The sequence below is a fragment of the Molossus molossus genome, unplaced genomic scaffold (assembly GCF_014108415.1).
Source record: "Molossus molossus isolate mMolMol1 unplaced genomic scaffold, mMolMol1.p scaffold_m16_p_11, whole genome shotgun sequence".
Taxonomy (NCBI): domain Eukaryota; kingdom Metazoa; phylum Chordata; class Mammalia; order Chiroptera; family Molossidae; genus Molossus; species Molossus molossus.
Genome location: NW_023425346.1, coordinates 1,366,356 through 1,383,289, shown reverse-complemented (window position 1 = coordinate 1,383,289; position 16,934 = coordinate 1,366,356). Strand labels below are relative to the sequence as shown.

Genomic DNA, 16,934 nt, shown 5'->3' with positions numbered 1-16,934 from the left:
TTTTAGCCTCATTCCCAGCTCTGCGCTGTGGAGCCGCTTCGGAGTGTAACCCGAGGGCGCTGCTCACAGCTAAGGCCGCTGCTGTCTGTGGGCTCCCAGCCCCCGTCTGGTGCCTTCGCAATCCTACCAGGATAGAGTCAGTATCCCTGGTTATATGGTCCTTGCAAGCTGCTTTTCTGTTGCTTTCTCCCATCAATTTGTCTGTTATAGTTGTAATTCCAGTTTGGTTCTGGGAGACAGTCTGTGTAGCTTCCGTTCACTCCACTGCCATTTTGGAATCTCTTTCTGGTGTGTTTTTAATCTGTAGATTCAAGGCTTCTTTAATTTCTGGAAAGTTGTCTTAAATTATATCTTTAAATACTCTTTCACTGTTTTTAAATTTTTTCTTGTTTTATTCTTTAGGCACTCCAGTTATTTGTAACTTTGCCCTTTTTTGATATGTATTCCTTCCTTCCTGATTCTAATCTTTTAAAATGTTTATGTCATTTTGCTCACCTTTTCCCTTCCTGCTGTTAACCTGAAAATAAAAGGCCAAAGCGAGAGAAAGCACACCTTTGGGACCAGCAAGAAGAGCTGCTGTGAGGCACCAGTTCAGGCCCGAGCCCGGGTTCTGGCGAGTGGACAAAGGCGGCGAGTGGACAAAGGCAGCGGGTGTTCAGGGGAAGCGGAAGAACAATTCCATCACAGAGGAAGGCTTTCCATGGGTGCCGACAGGCTAACAAAGTGACACTAATTCTAAACAATGTTTCTGATTTTCAGCTCAGTCGTCATCCTATCTGCATTCTTATTAGTCTTGTAAACAGTGCTTTGGGACACAGTGTTGCTTTCGGCCCAGTTCAAGGGTTACCTCGTCCTGTGTTAACATCCCAAAGGTTTGAGAAGACGTGCAGGGCAGCTCCTCTGGGACAGCTCCTCTGGGACAGCTTGGGCTCCACGTTCAAGTGGCCCCGTTTATAGTATTGTCTACATTGTCTGCTATGCCGTCTACTGTGCTGTTAGCTGTGCTGTTCTGGTTCCAACTCTGCTGTCACGTCTGACCTCTGTTTACTTCTTTTCCTCCATCTCTTTCTTGAGCTTTGCTGTTAAAGTCTTATCCTTTCTGTTGTCTCTCCACCTCATCTTTGGCTTCTGGTCTGCACGTCTGTCTGTGTTTGGAAATCCGAGGGAAATGCTTGGTTACATTTCCCCTGCTCAGTGCAGTTGTGTTTCTGCTGGTGTTTCCAGCTCCTTCTCCCCTTCAGAGCTTGGTTCCCTTGCACGTGGACCTCTGCTGGTCCCTTTTGGGTCACTCTCCTTTGAATGGGGTGAGCTTTGGGGATCACCAGGAGGGTTGTGGGAGTCATGCCATGTTCCGAGCTAGCAAACACCTGGTGAGGTTGCCGTCTTCATGTCTCACCACCAGTGGGTTTGGGTTCTACAGAGCTATTCACAGGACAGAGACTCTCTTTCCTCCTCACGGGAAGACTGTTTCCTGCAAATATGGCATGTCCTTTTCTCAGAACCAGGCTAGGCCAGGGACATTTCTGCTACCACTTCCCATTACTGTTGTAGTAAGAGTGGCCAGGAGAGGTAGGAAGGGAAGGGAAACGGACGATAGGAAGGAAGATGGAGGGGAGAATGCACCAGCTGCCTTGGGAGCTCTTGGTTGGAAGGGGCCGCCCCCAAGAAAGGTATGTCTTGAGCAGGAAGGGGGAGGTGGGACAGGGATCCAATGGCAGCTTTCTCTCTGCCCCCTAGGGTGACCACGTGTGGCTGAACCCCACCTTTGCCAACAAAACCAGCATCGCCATCGGGGGCGTCGTCAAAGAAACAAAGCCTGGCAAGACCCTGATTGAAGATGATGAGGGCAAGGTCAGTGTGGGCCGCTTTCCCAGAGGCTGGGCCCTCTCAGTGACCCCCCCCCCGAACTCTGAGCCCTCTCCTTCTCTGGCACTGCTCCCCAACACCAGGAGTTCCAAAGTCCACGTGAGGAGCTGTGTGCCAGGACAGAATGCTGCTGATCTGTCTTGAGAACCGTTTCTGTAGTGAAAAAGCGAGAGATGGTTTGGTGACGGACAGTTAGGGGAGCAGGAAGGAGTGAGGTGGGGCAGAGGCTGTGGCAGAGTGGGGTGGGGGCAGAACGCTGGTTTGCAAAGCAAAGGAGGGTGAGCTGGAAAGACAGGACATGGGACTCCCCAGGCAGCCCTCCGCTGCTCTCCGCAGCCTCCACAGCGAGGGACGTGTAGACGCTCGGCTTCCGGGGAGAGGATTCTAGACTCTGACCTGGGAATCCACACTAGGAAGCCAGTGGAATACTAACAATTACATCTCTATTTGCAAAATAATATTGTGCAGTTAAAAAGACACTTTTACACTTTTAAAAGGCATGCTTTTATTTCAACCACCTGTGAGGCTTCCAGCTGCAACCTGCCCTTGATCCCAATCACAGCCAAAGGTAGCTGCTGGCTACCAGCTCCTCTGACCCTGGCCTGAAATCCACCCCTGTCCCCCAGCTGGCTGCACTGACACCTGACCCTAGGCAGGTGCTGACTGCAGACAGACTGAGCTGATGCTGTCCCAGGTGTTCCTTGACCTTAACTTCAGATTGCCAGAGATGGGTCCCGAGGTCAGCTAATCTGCAGAGACTAGAGAGTACAGTGGGTGGTCCATGCAGAGGCAGCCCTGCATGGGATTCTGTGCCCTTCATTCCAGGAACACTGGGTCCAGACAGAGGACCTTGGCACCCTCAGCCCCATGCACCCCAACTTGGCTCAGGGTGTCGACGACATGATCCATCTGGGGGACCTGAATGAAGCAGGCATGGTGCACAACCTCCTGATCCGCTACCAGCAGCACAAGATCTACGTGAGTCCCCAGTCTATGCATGCCCCGCCCCCCAGCAGGCTCGGTGCATGCAGATTAGCCTCTGGCTAAGGACAAACACCAGATTCTGGGGTGGGGGTGCAGCCAGGCATGCCTGGTCCAACCCCACTCCCCATGCCCTCACTGCATGATGTGGACATGGTGCCCAACCTCTCTCCATCCCTGCTCCCTAATCTAAAAGTCAGTGATGATGTTTTGAGGGAACATGAAGCTGGCAGGTAGCATGCCAGCAAGTACTTGGTACACAGTAGGTGCTTTATTAATGCTGCCTCTTCCCTGCGCAGAAGGTCTGCTCCAAGGTCCAGGTGGATCAGAGGCCAGGGGGTCAGGCACAGTCCTCCCAGGGCCCCCTTCCCAGGCATGTGACAGAGACAGGGTCATAGGGTCCTCCTACCTCCTAGGAGTGAGTCCTGTAACAATCAGGAGGGCCACGCGGGTGGACGCCGGTCCTTGCCCCAGATCTGGCAGCAGGTGACAGGCTCGCCAGCCCTGTGGCTCCCACCCCTGCTCCAGGGCAGATTCTCCCAGGACCAGCAGCATCCCCAAATCGACACTGGCCTGCCTTCAGCGGGTGTGGCCTGGGGAAAGGACTGCATTCCGGGTGCTGTCGCAGGGGGCTGTGGCTCCATGCTCTCCTTCTAGGGTGCTCAGAAGAGGGAGAGAACGAGCAGTGGCCATGCACAGGAGAGGCTGAGAGGAGGAAAGGAGGTGGCCCTGCCGGGAGGGGCACAGGCTCCCTGAGCCGCCGCCCGGCCTGTGCAGAGCTCCTCCCCGGGGGCTGCTGCTGGCTGCCTTCTTCCATCTGCTGCCACAGTTCGCACAGCAGAAAGCCTATGCCGTCCATTCCTAAAGTAAAGACTGAGATCAGAGGTGGCTGCCCGTCCCACCCTCCAGGGGTGGCCACATGAGCACGTTTCCTGAACGGGGGCTCAGGAGGGCTCCCTGGGGGCTGACATCGTCGGCCAGACTCCCAGAGGCGCTGTGGGAGATCTGTGGACACTACTGCGTACATCCAGCCCAGCTGATTCCAAATACTCGATAGAATGATAAACATTAGCAATGAGCCCCGCACACTCCTTCCTGCAATGCGCCCCGCAGCGGAGTTCTCGCGCACTGCGACACCCTACCTTTGTAGAGGAAGGATCTGAGCAGCTCAGAGCCTTGTCTCCCGGCCAGAATCAGACCCCTGTCCCCACCCGTCTCCAAGGCCAAGGCAGAGGCCGGGCATCGCAGTGGAAGGCTGACCTCCTGTCCCTTCCCCAGACGTACACAGGCTCCATCCTGGTGGCCGTGAATCCGTTCCAGGTGCTGCCGCTCTACACGCGGGAGCAGGTGCAGCTATACTACAACCGCCACATGGGAGAGCTGCCTCCGCACGTCTTCGCTGTGGCCAACAACTGCTACTTCAACATGCAGAGGAACAAGAGGGACCAGTGCTGCATCATCAGGTGGGGGCGAACCCCATTCCTGGGGCAGGCGGGGGCCCCGCACCTCTGCTGAGCATCTTGTACTGGAGGGAACAGCTCCTCTCTCTAACACTCTCCCACAGACCAGCCTGATTTAGGGGCTCCCGCCCTCCCCAAAAGCACACGAGCACCCAGGAATCTGGCCCCTGCTGCCCCTGGACCCTTAAACGTCCTTCCAAGGCTTCCTTCCGTCAGAGCCTGGTCTTCCACTGGGTCACCAGGCTTTGACTGTCCCCAACTTCAGGGACTATTTCCTGAGACAAGGACGGATGGGAAGGTTCCTTTAGAAATGGAACCCAGCACAGGCATTTGGGGTGCCGTGGTCAAACAGGTGAGGTCTCATTCAAAAACGAGCGAACAACTCGGGAAGGCAGGCCTCATGAGGACAGGGCAGCAGCTGCTCCGGGGCAGCTCTCGGGTCAGGGAGCTCAGAGGGTGTGTCCCCAGTCCCGGAACTGGCCTCTGCTTCTGGCACAGGCCCCCTGCTCCAGGGAAGGAGGGTGGGAGGGCAGGAAGGAGGAGAAGAATCTGGCTCCAGGCACATTGCTTGGTGCCCTAGCAGTCATTCATTCATTCTCTCTTTTTATCATTCTCTCTTTTTATTGGACATTCTAATTTTTTTCTTTATTGATTTTTAGAGAGAGAGGAAGAGAGAGGGAGAGAGAAACATCGATGAGAGAGAACATCGATTGGCCGCCTCCTGCATGCTGCACACTGGGGATCAGGCCCACAACCTGGGCATGTGCCCTGACGGGAAATCACACTTGTGACCGCTCAACCCCTGAGCCACACGGCCAGGCTATTGGACGTTCTGATGTGCTCCAGTTGTGCGCTTCACACCACCCTGACATGGGGAGACAGCAACACACAGGAAAGGGGTGACACTTACTGCCTCGAGGACCTTACATCCTACGGAAGGCAGATAGGCAGACCACAGATAAGCAAGTTGCTCTAAGGAGCTTTGAAGAAAAGCTCTGCAGGGAATTAGGAGAGAGTGCTGGGCCCTGCTTTGCGGGGGAGGGGCAGACCCGGCACCACCTCTCTGAGGAGACGCAGGCACAGAACCCCAGGGGCAGTCCTACCACATAGGTTTCCATGCTGTCAGCAACCCTCTGAATAGACACTCTCACTCCTGTTCTACTGTTGGGGCAGCCTACATCCGGACAGGTGGAGACCCCTTGCTGGGGACACTTAGCTATCAAGTAAGGAATTCAAACCCAGGACTCTGGAAAAAAAGACAGAGGGTGGGGGAACTTCTCTGAATGAACGGGATTTCTGTGCCAGGAGCTCATGTTCTTGTCCCTGGAAAGGAGAAATGGCCCTGAGCTGGCCGCTGGTGTGTGGGTCCCTGTAGGGGATGTGTCACAGCTCAAGTCCAGGGGATTCGAGGGAACATTCACTAGAGCTGGGAATAGGGAAACAAGAAAGGGCTGAGAGCCTAGGCTGGGCTGGGCCAGCTCTCTGGGAAGTCTGAGAAAGGGGGCCTTGGGGACAGGGTCAGAGGGTTAGCTTGAGTTGAGCTGCCACTGCCCACTGCCCTCCTGGCTGCAAGTCTGGTGGGTCCTGTAGAGTCTGACCTGTCCTGTGGGGGAGGGAAAGGGGCGGCGGGCTGTGTCTGGAGGCTTATCTCTCTCTTGCAGGCGGGACTCTAGGGAGGTCTCAGCAGAATAGTCACCAGTTTTCTAGGTGTGCCCTCAGGGTCCTGGCCCCCTCTGCCGGTCAGGGCAGGGCAGGGGTCGGCAGTCATCGCAGCTGGCCCTGGTGTCGCCCCTGCTCTGCTGCTTTTCTGGGCCTGGAGCCGAAACACAGCTGAGGCCTCGATGTCACCTGCAGGGAGGGGACCTTCTGTGTCTGCTGGCATCGCTCTGTCAGTGTGCTCAGCTCTGCCTCCAGTTCCCTGTTCCACGTGTCCTGGCTCACGGGCCTGTCTCGTTCTGACCCCTCTCAGGCTTTGCCTGTCTGCGTAGTATGGTCCCAATCTGCCCCTTAGCCTGGGAGCAGACCTCCAGAGCTGGGCCCCAGGCTGGCTGAGGAGCTCAGAGGGCTGCTTCTCACCTCCAGGACGCAGTGCCTGAGAACAGGGCAGAGCACCTGGATCTTCCACCCTCTGCCGAACACATCACTCAGTCAAACTGCCTTCTCCTCAGCCTGCCCAGCCCCAGGCCCGTGCGACCAGCAGCTCTCTGCCGGCTGGTGTCTGCCGCTCAGTGGAAGCTCCCCAGCAGGCTGACTTCACTGGCACAGCAAGCGTGGACATTTTAACCAAAACTTCTTTTCAGATGAACATTTTCAGATGAAACAATATTTGGGATTTGCTTCAAAATAGTGCAGAGGGAAACAAAATTGGCCGGGAGTAGAAGCTGGAAATGGGACTGCGGGAGTTTGTTTTGCAAACTGTAAAGTTGCAAGAACCCCCTGGGGATCTGGAGGAGATGCAGATCCTGACCGAGAGCTGGTGGGGCCTGGGAGCCGGTCACCAGGTGACAGACAGACTGCCGGCCTGCGGGCCGCGCTTCCCTCAGTGAGGCATGGCCCTCTTCTGCCCGTTCCAGACATGTGACAATTTCCACAGTGAAGAATCATTTACACAAAAGTAACTTTTAAACTAATAGTAACAGTAACATTAATCATTACACATGTGAGTGTGTGCTGTGTGCCAGACACAGTGTCTTTTCTAACCTAAATAAATGTCCCTGGCAGGTTTGGCTTAGTGGTTAGAGCATTAGCCCGCAGACCAATGAGTTGTGGGTTCAATTCTGGCCAAGGGCATGTACCTCAGTTGAGATTCGTCCCCAACCCTGGTTGGGTTGTGTGGGACGCAACCACTCGATGTGTCCCTTTCACATCGATGTTTCTCTCTCTCTCTCCCTCCCACTCTATCTGAGCAAAAAAATGGAAAAAAATGTCCTCAGGTGAGGATAAAAATAAATGTCCTAAGTAGCTTTTAAAAACTAGTTTTCCTATTTCACCATCATGAAATTAATATATATTCATTATGAAAATTTTAGAAAATTTTATTAAAATGTTCTCAGAAAAACACTGCTGCTCATACCAACGTGTCGTGTAACAGTCACTCATGAGCACTGCCGTGTCGCTCAAGCTCAGGGCAGACACCCTGTCTACCCTGTGTTCATGGCTGCAGAACGGTCTCTGACTGATGGACCATAGCTCATTTCCCCGTTTCGGTGACTTCTGATCTTCCACAACTGCAATGATACATGATGCTCTAATGAGCAGAAATCCTTTTCTGATTTTAGGTTATTTCTGAGGCTAAGCGCAGGACGATTCTGAAGCGTCTGGTGCCTGTGCCAGGCTGCTTCCCGAAAGGCGGTCATGGTTCCTCTCCAGAGCATGTCACAGCCAGGCATCCTGTTGTCTGTCTTCTCCACGCATCTGCATCACTAAGCACTGAGCATCTCTGTTCAGACTGTCCCGGAAAGTGGCCTGGGGCGGGTTTGCAGAGAATTGAGAGGCGCTGAGCACTGCATGTTTTGTTGACTGATTCCCTGCACACTGTCTTCACAGCGGCGAGTCTGGGGCGGGGAAGACGGAGACCACCAAGCTCATCTTGCAGTTCCTGGCCACCGTCAGCGGCCAGCATTCCTGGATTGAGCAGCAGGTGCTGGAGGCCAACCCCATCCTGGAAGGTAAGCAGTCACCTCCAGCCCAGGCCTTCTCGTGGCTGGACCTTCTTTTGAGGAGGTGTCCCTGGGAAGAACAAGAGAGGCCACCCACTTTCAGCACTTCTCAAAATTCCTCAGGACATGAGAGAATGAGGCGGGTGGGAGTGTGGGGCCCCCCAAAAACATGAAGGGGAAGACTGATGACTGTATATGCTATTACTAGGTGTGTTTTCCACAGGATTAAAACAAGTATTCCTTTTAAAAGGGGCCCAAGATGCCCTGGCTGGTTTGGCTCAGCGGTTAGAGCATCCACCCGCGGACCAGAGAGTCCCGGGTTCGGTTCCTGCTAAGGGCACATACCTCGGTTGCAGTTTGTCCCCGGCCCTGGTTGGGGTTGTATGGGTGGCAGCCACTCGATGAATCTCTCTCACATCAATGTTTCTCTCTCTCTCTCTTCCTCTCTCTGTCCCTCTCACTCTATCTGAAGATGAATGTCACCCAAAATGGGTGAGGATAAAAAATAATAAAAATAATAATAATAATAAATAAATAAATAAATAAAAGGGGCCCAAGATGAAATCCACTTGGGAAACACTGGGTATGTCAGTTTGGGTCCTCGGGAAGCAGCTGCCCGCTGGGGTTAGGACTGCAGGGGATTTATTGAGGGTGGCCCTGTGGAAGATGAGGGGAGGAAGTAGGAATGGTGGGAAAAGCCTCTGGCCTGGATGCTGGCAGGACACCTCGAGAGGAAAGAGCTGAGCTGGGTGGGTGAGATTCACGCTGCAGTGCAGGCTGACATGGTCTGGGCCAACCCCGGGGTGCTCAGAGCCAATGCCAGGCAGAGCAATCCTGCGTGGCGCCCAGCGCCAGGCCCTCGCGCCCCCTTGCTCAGTCTCTGGTGGGAGTGGCCCAGAAGCGGTGACCTCAGCTGCAGGGCTCCAACCACTGGTCAGCATGTTCACTTTTTCTTTATCACCGAGGTGGTGTGATTTATTTGCAGTAAACATTCACAGTGTTTGATGCACAGTTTTATGAGTTTTGACAAAGTCATATAACCTCTATCATAATCATGATATAGAATGTTCCTACCCCCCCGCCACACACACACACACACACAAATTCCCTCTGGTTTGTTTGTAGTTAACTCTCTTCCCAGCCCCAGCCCCTGGGAAACCTATAGTTTTATCTTTTTCAGAGGGTCATACAAATATAATCCTACAGTTTGTAGCCTTTTGGGTCTGCTGACTTTCATTAACATAATGCATTTGGGACTTTTTCATGTTGTTGCCTGTATCAAGAAGCATTCCTTGTATTACACTGTACAGAGGTACCCCTGCTTGTTCACCAAGTGAACGACATCTGGGTTGTTTATAGTTCTTAGTGATTATGAATAAAACCTCTGCCCACAGAGGCGTGACAAGCAGCTCTCGCAGACACCAGAGAGGTGTTACTGGACAGCCCCCTAAATCAGAGGGCGCCACTGTCCCCAACCTCGATCCTTGTCTTCTCATATAAAATAACTTATATAAGAGACTCTAGATATTACTTGTGTTCTGGTTGGTGAATTTATTAAAACATTAACGCAAGTGAATTTATTAAAGCATTGAAGCATGCACATTGATTAATGAAACAGAGCAAGCAAACCTATATATCTGGCTTGTCAAGTGCAGAGGGGCCTCAGCTAATCTGAAGAGCAAGGGTGGTGGGCGGTGTCTATCTTATACCCTCCTGTCTATAAGTTTTTTTAAAAGTTCCCTTACTAAGATCATTATATTCCACAAATAAGTGAGATCATGTGATATTTGTCTTTCTCTGCCTGGCTTGTTTCGCTTAGCATAATACTCTCCAGGTCCCTCCACATCATCTCAAAGAATAAGAAGAGATCTTTCTTACCACTGCATAGTACTCCATTGTGTACATGTACCACAGCTTTTTTATCCACTCATCTACTGATGGACACTTGGGCTGTTTCCGGATCTTAGCTATTGTAAATAGTGCTGCTATGAACAAGGAGGTACATATATTCTTTCTGATTGGTGTGTCAGGCTTCTTAGGATATATTCCTAGAAGTGGAATCACTGGGTCAAATGGCAGTTCAGTTTTTACTGAGAATTCTTTTTTTTTTATATATTTTGTTCAGATAGAGTGGGAGAGAGAGAGAGAGAAACATCGATGTGAAAGGGACACATCAAGTGGTTGCCACCCTCACAACCCAACCAGGGCTGGGGACAAACTGCAACCGAGGTACATGCCCTTAGCGGGAACCGAACCTGGGTCTCTCTGGACCGCAGGCCGACGCTCTAACCGCTGAGCCAAACCGGCCAGGGCCGCAGTTCAATTTTTAATTTCTTGAGGTAAGACCATAGTGTTTTTCATAGTGGCTGCACCAGTCTGCATTCCCACCCGCAGTGTACTAGAGTCCCCTTTTCTCCACACCCTCGCCAACACTTGTTGCTTGATGATTTGTTGATGGTGGCCATTCTGACAGGTGTGAGGTGATACCTCATTGTTGTTTTAATTTGTATCTCTCTGATGATTAGTGATGTTGAACATTTTCTCATATGTCTCTTGGCCATTTGTAGGTCCTGTTTGGAGAGATGTCTTTTTAGTTCCTTGGCCCACTTTTTAATTGGATTCTTTGTCTTCCTTCTGTTGAGTTGTAAGAGCCCTCTATATATTTTGAAAATTAACCCCTTATTTGATGTATCATTGGCAATTATGGTCTCCCATATAGTGGGATCCCTTTCCATTTTGATGGTTGTTTCTTTTGCTAAACAAACTGATGAACAAAATAGACCCAGAGACATAGAAATGGGGTACAGACTGACAAACCTCAGAGGAGGGGATGGTGGTGCGGGATGAATGAGATGAACCACAGAACTTATATGCATGTATGCATAAACAATGGACATGGACAACAAAGTTGAGGATGGGGCAGGGGAGGGTATAGGGAGGTGGGTGTCAATGGGGGGAAAAGGAGAAACATCTGTATCAAAAATAAATTGATAAAAATAATTCTTTAAAAAATTCCTTTGCTAGATATCCTGGTACAGATTAACTCTAAAAGTCTCCCCTTGCCCGGCTGGTGTGGCTCAGTGCTTGAGCATCAACCCATGCACCAAGAGGTCAGGGCACATGCCCAGGTTGTGGGCCCAATCCCCAGTGGGGGGTATGCTGGAGGCAGCCAATCAATGTTCTCTCTCATCAATGTTTTACTTCTCTCTCCCTCCCCTTCCTCTCTCTCTAAAGTCAATAAAGAAAAAATAAACAATAAAAGTCTCCCCTTTTTTTTTGTTATAGCTTGTCCACAATATATGAAAGGTACTGGCATTGAGACCCTGACTCCTGGCTTTGTGGTTATTGTTTATACTCTTCTTCTCTCCTCTTCCCTCCAGTCCTAACAACTTCAGGATGATGTGTACTAAGGGGTCTCTGCTTCCTCCTCCTCCTCTCCCTTCTATTCCCCATCCTCTACTGCATGCTCTTGAGATAAGGAGAGGTGTTAACCTTGTTCCTGAGATGAGGCCCTACAACAAGCAGTCTGCAAAGCTTTTTAGCCTTGTCTCATTTCCTGCCTCAGTTTCCCAATCCTCTCGTTCCAAAATGTTCCTAGCTTTTCTGACCTGCAACAGGGCATACCGGTTTTTGTGTGAACACGTGTTTTTCTTTTAAATAAACAGGCAGGAGTGAGATGCCTGGATGATAAGTGAGCAATTTACCTTAGTCAGAAGATGCCCTGTGCCATCCTCACATTTGGTGCAGAGGGGTGGCTGTGTACACGCTGGTGTGAGTGCAGTGGTATCTCATCTCTCACCTCTCCTCGTGGATGGCTGTCTCTCACCTCCCCTCGTGGATGGCTGTCTCTCACCTCTCCTCGTGGATGGCTGTCTCTCACCTCTCCCTCGTGGATGGCTGTCTCTCACCTCCCCTCGTGGATGGCTGTCTCTCACCTCCCCCTCGTGGATGGCTGTCTCTCACCTCTCCTCGTGGATGGCTGTCTCTCACCTCCCCTCGTGGATGGCTGTCTCTCTCCCCTCCCTCGTGGCTGTCTCTGACCTCCCCTTGTGGATGGCTGTCTCTCACCTTCCTTCGTAGATGGCTGTCTCTCAACTCTCCTCGTGGATGTCTGTCTCTCACCTCTCCCTCATGGATGGCTGTCTCTCACCTCTCCTCGTGGATGGCTGTCTCTCACCTCTCCTCGTGGATGGCTGTCTCTCAACTCTCCTCGTGGATGGCTGTCTCACACCTCTCCCTCGTGGATGGCTGTCTCTCACCTCTCCCTCGTGGATGGCTGTCTCTCAACTCTCCTCGTGGATGGCTGTCTCTCAACTCTCCTCGTGGATGGCTGTCTCTCACCTCTTCCTCGTGGATGGCTGTCTCTCACCTCTCCCTCGTGGATGGCTGTCTCTCAACTCTCCCTTGTGGCTGTCTCTCACCTCCCTTCATGGATGGCTGTCTCTCACCTCTCCGTTGTGGCTGTCTCTCACCTCCCCTCGTGGATGGCTGTCTCTCAACTCTCCTCGTGGATGACTGTCTCTCACCTCCCCTCTTGGATGGCTGTCTCTCAAATCTCCTCGTGGATGGCTGTCTCTCATCTTGCCCTCATGGATGGCTGTCTCTCACTTCTCCCTCGTGGCTGTCTCTCAACTCTCCTCGTGGATGGCTGTCTCTCACTTCTCCCTCGTGGCTGTCTCTCACCTCCCCTCATGGATGGCTGTCTCTCACCTCTCCCTCGTGGCTTTCTCTAACCTCTTCTCATGGATGGCTGTCTGTCACCTCCCCTCATGTATGGCTGTCTCTCACCTCCCCTCGTGGATGACTGTCTCTCACCTCTCCATCGTGGCTGTCTCTCACCTCTCCCTCGTGGATGGCTGTCTTTTCACCTCTCCCTCGTGGCTGTCTCTCCCCTCCCCTCATGGCTTGCTGTCTCTTACCTCTCCTCATGGATGGCTGTCTCTCACCCTGTCTCTCACCTCTCCTCATGAATGGCTCTCTCACCTCTCCCTCGTGGCTGTCTCTCACCTCTCCTCGTGAATGGCTGTCTCTCACCTCTCCTCATGAATGGCTGTCTCTCACCTCTCCCTCGTGGCTGTCTCTAACCTCTCCTCGTGAATGGCTATCTCTCACCTCTTCCTCGTGGATGGCTGTCTCTCACCTCTCCTCGTGGATGGCTGTCTCTCACCTCTCCCTCGTGGCTGTCTCTCACCTCTCCTCGTGGATGGCTGTCTCTCACCTCTCCCTTATGGCCAGCAGCATGGCTGCTTTCTTTTCCTTTTTTAATTTTTTTCCTCTTTTTCATATATTAGAGAGACAGAAGAAGGGAGAGGGAGAGAGGCATGGAAACATTAATGAGAGAGAACATCACCTGGCCTCCTCCTGCACTGTGGGCAGCAGGCCCATAACTTGGCCCACAACCTGGGCATGTGTCCTGGCCGGGAATTTAATCGTCGACCTCTTGGTGCATGGGTCAACACGCAACCTCTGAGCCACACCGGCCGGGTGCAGTTGCTTTTCACATGCTCGTTGCCCATCTGTGTCATTTCTCTGGTGACTTCTCTTTTTGAATCTTTTGCCTATCTTTTTTTTTTTCTTGACTGAGTTGAATCCTTATTTATGATTTCATAAGAGTTAATTATATGTTTTGGAAACAAGTCCCTCAGAAGACAGGTGCTTTGCAAATATTCCCCCAGTCTGTGGCTGTCCTTCAATATCTGAACAGTGTTTTATGTGGCAGACATTTTAGGTTTAGATAAAGTTTAATTGATCATTTTTTTCTTTTATGGATTATGCTTTGGATGTTATATCTAAGAAATCTTTGCCTAGCCCAGAGATGTTCTCTTTCTCTTTCTTTTCTTTCCTTCCTCTCTTACTCCCTTAGTTTCTTCCTGCTTTCCATATGGATACCAAGTCAATTCAGCACCATTTTTTGAAAGAACTATTCTTTCTCCATTGCATTGCTCTCGTACTTTTGTCTAAAATCAACTGACCATCTATTTCTGGATGCTCTATTCTATTCATCCCTCTCTTTATTTATCTCTTCACCAGTACCACACCGTCTTGATTTCTGTAGCTTTTAAGTAAGCCTTGAGATCAGGCAGCACACATCCTCCAATTTTGTTCTTTTTCGAACTTGGTTGTACTAGGTCATTTGCATTCCCATATACATTTTAAAATCGCTGGTCACTTTACACACACACACACACACAAATCTACATCAGGTTCTTTCTTTCTAAATTAATTTATTTTTGTTACAGATGTTCCCCACCCCCAGACACCCTCCTCCCTATCCCACCCCCACCCTCCAGGCAAGCATTGTTGTCCATGTCCATTGGTTATGTACATAATATAAGTTCTTTGGTTGATCCCTCCACCTTCAGCCCCACACCTACACCTCGGAAGTTTGTTAATGTGAACTCCTTTCTATGTCTCTGGGTCTATTTTGTTCATCAACTTTTTTTTGTTCATTATATTCCACAAATAAGTGAGATCATGTGGTATTTGTCTTTCTCTGATTGGCTTATTTCGCTTAGCATAATACTCTCCAGTTCCCTCCATGTCGTCTCAGATGGTAAGAGATATTCCTTTCTTACAGCTGCATAGTATTTTATTGTGTAAATGTAACACAGCTTTTTTATCCACTCATCTATTGATGGACATTTGGGCTTTTTCCAGATCTTAGTGATTGTAAATAGTGCTGCTATGAACATGGGGGTACATATATTCTTTCTGATTGGTGTTTCAGGCTTCTTCGAATACATTCCTAGAAGTGGGATCACTGGGTCAAATGGAAGTTCCATTTTTAATTTTTTGAGGTAACACCATATTGTTTTCCATAGTGGCTGCACCAGTCTGCATTCCCACCAGCAGTGTACTAGAGTCCCCTTTTCTCCACACCCTCGCCAACACTTGTTGTTTGATGATTTGTTGATGGCGGCCATTCTGACAGGTGTGAGGTGATACCTCATAGTTGTTTTAATTTGCATCTCTCTGATGATTAGTGACGTTGAGCATTTCTTCATATGTTTCTTGGCCATTTGTATGTCTTGTTTGGAGAGGTGTGTATTTAGTTCCTTTGTCCATTTTATAATTGGGCTCTTTGTCTTCTGTTTGTTGAGTTGTAAGAGGACTCTATATATTTGGAAATTAAACCCTTATCTGATATATCATTGACAATTATGCTCTTTATATAGTGGGTTCCCCTTCCATTTTGATTCTTGTTTCTTTTGCTGTGCAGAAGCTTTTTAGTTTGATGTAGTCCCGTGTATTCATTTCTTCCTCTGTTTCTCTTGCCTTTGGCATTGTATCAGTGAAAATTCTGCTGCGTGTGATGTCCGAAATTTTGTTGCTAAATTTTCTTCTAGAATTTTTATCAATTCACGAGTCACATTTAAGTCTTTTATTCATTTTGAGTTTATTCTTGTGTATGGTGTAAGTTGGTGGTCTAGTTTTTTTTTTTTTGTTTTTTTTTTTGCATGTAGCTGTCCAATTTTCCCAACACCATTTATTAAAGAGGCTTTACCCCATTGTATTCTCTTGCCTCCTTTGTCAAATATTGATTGAGCATAAGGTCTTGGGTCAATTTCCGGGTTCTGTGTTCTGTTCCATTGATCTATATGCCTGTTCTTGTGCCAGTACCAGGCTGTTTTGATTACAATGGCTTTGCAATATAACCTGATATCCAGTATTGTGATCCCTCCTACTTTGTTTTGTTCTTTTTCAAGATTGCGGTGGCTATTCAGGGTCTCTTTTGGTTACATATAAACTTTTGAAGTATTTGTTCTAGTTCTGTGAAATATGTCCTTGGTATTTTAATGGGGATTGCATTGAGTCTACAGATTGCTTCGGGTAGTATGGACATTTTAATGATATTAATTCTTCTCATCCATGAACAAGGTACATATCTTCCTCTATTTTTTTAATATCCTGTAGTTTTCTGCAAATAGGTCCTTTACTTCTTTGGTTAAGTTTATTCCTAGGTATCTTAATGTTTTTGCTGCAATGGTAAATGGGATTGTTTTTTTTAGTTTCTCTTTCTGTGAATTCATCATTGGTGTATAAGAATGCTGTCGATTTCTTGATGTTAATTTTATATCCTGCTACCTTGCCAAACTCATTTGTTAAATCTAGTAGATTTTTGATGGAGTCTTTAGGGTTTTCTATGTACAATTTTATGTGATCTGCAGATAATGACAGATTCACTTCTTTCTTTCAAATTTGGATCCCTTTTAATTTTTCTTCATGTCTAATTGCTGTGGCTAAGACTCCAGTACTATGTTAAATAAGACTGGTGAAAGTGGGCATCCCTGTCTTGTTCCTGTTCTTAAAGGAAATGCTTGTATTTTTTGCCCATTGAGTATGATGTTGGCTGTAGGTTTTTCATATATGGCCTGTATTATGTCGAGATATGATTCCTCTATTCCCACATTGCTGAGTGTTTTTATCAGAAATGGGTGCTGGATTTTGTCGAATGCTTTTTTAGCATCTATTGTTATGATCATAATGGGTTTTATCTTTCATTTTGTTTATGTGATGTATCACATTTATTAATTTGCAAATATGGTACCAGTCTTGCATCACTGGGATGAATCTAACTTGGTCATAGTGAATAATTTTTTCTTTCTTTCTTTTCTTTTCTTTTTTTTTTGGTACATGCCCCTAGCAGGAACCGAACCCAACACTCTCTGGTCCGCAGGCCAATGCTCCAACTGCTGAGCCAAACAGGCCAGGGCATGGTGAATAATTTTTTTGGTGTATTGCTGGATCTTATTTGCGAATATTTTATTAAAGATTTGGCATCCATGTTCATCAGGGATATTGGCCTGTAGTTTTTTCTGTGTAGTGTCTTTATCTGGTTTTGGAATTAGAATTATGCTGGCATCATAAAACAAGTTTGGATGTCTTCCTTCTTCTTGAATTTTTTGGAATAGTTTGAGAAGAATGGGTGTTAGTTCTTCTTTGAATGTTCTGTAAAACTCCCCCATGA

General features: G+C 49.0%; 1 protein-coding gene across 1 annotated transcript in view; it reads left to right on the top strand.

Moving 5' to 3' along the window:
- Window positions 1-16,934, top strand: part of MYO7B (myosin VIIB) — a 100,702-nt gene that overhangs the window by 12,134 nt on the left and 71,634 nt on the right. Inside the window, exons 2-5 of the mRNA XM_036254578.1 lie at window positions 1,738-1,851; window positions 2,692-2,844; window positions 4,126-4,310; window positions 7,854-7,975. Coding sequence (XP_036110471.1) covers window positions 1,738-1,851; window positions 2,692-2,844; window positions 4,126-4,310; window positions 7,854-7,975 — 574 coding nt within the window. The remainder of the gene's footprint in view (window positions 1-1,737; window positions 1,852-2,691; window positions 2,845-4,125; window positions 4,311-7,853; window positions 7,976-16,934) is intronic.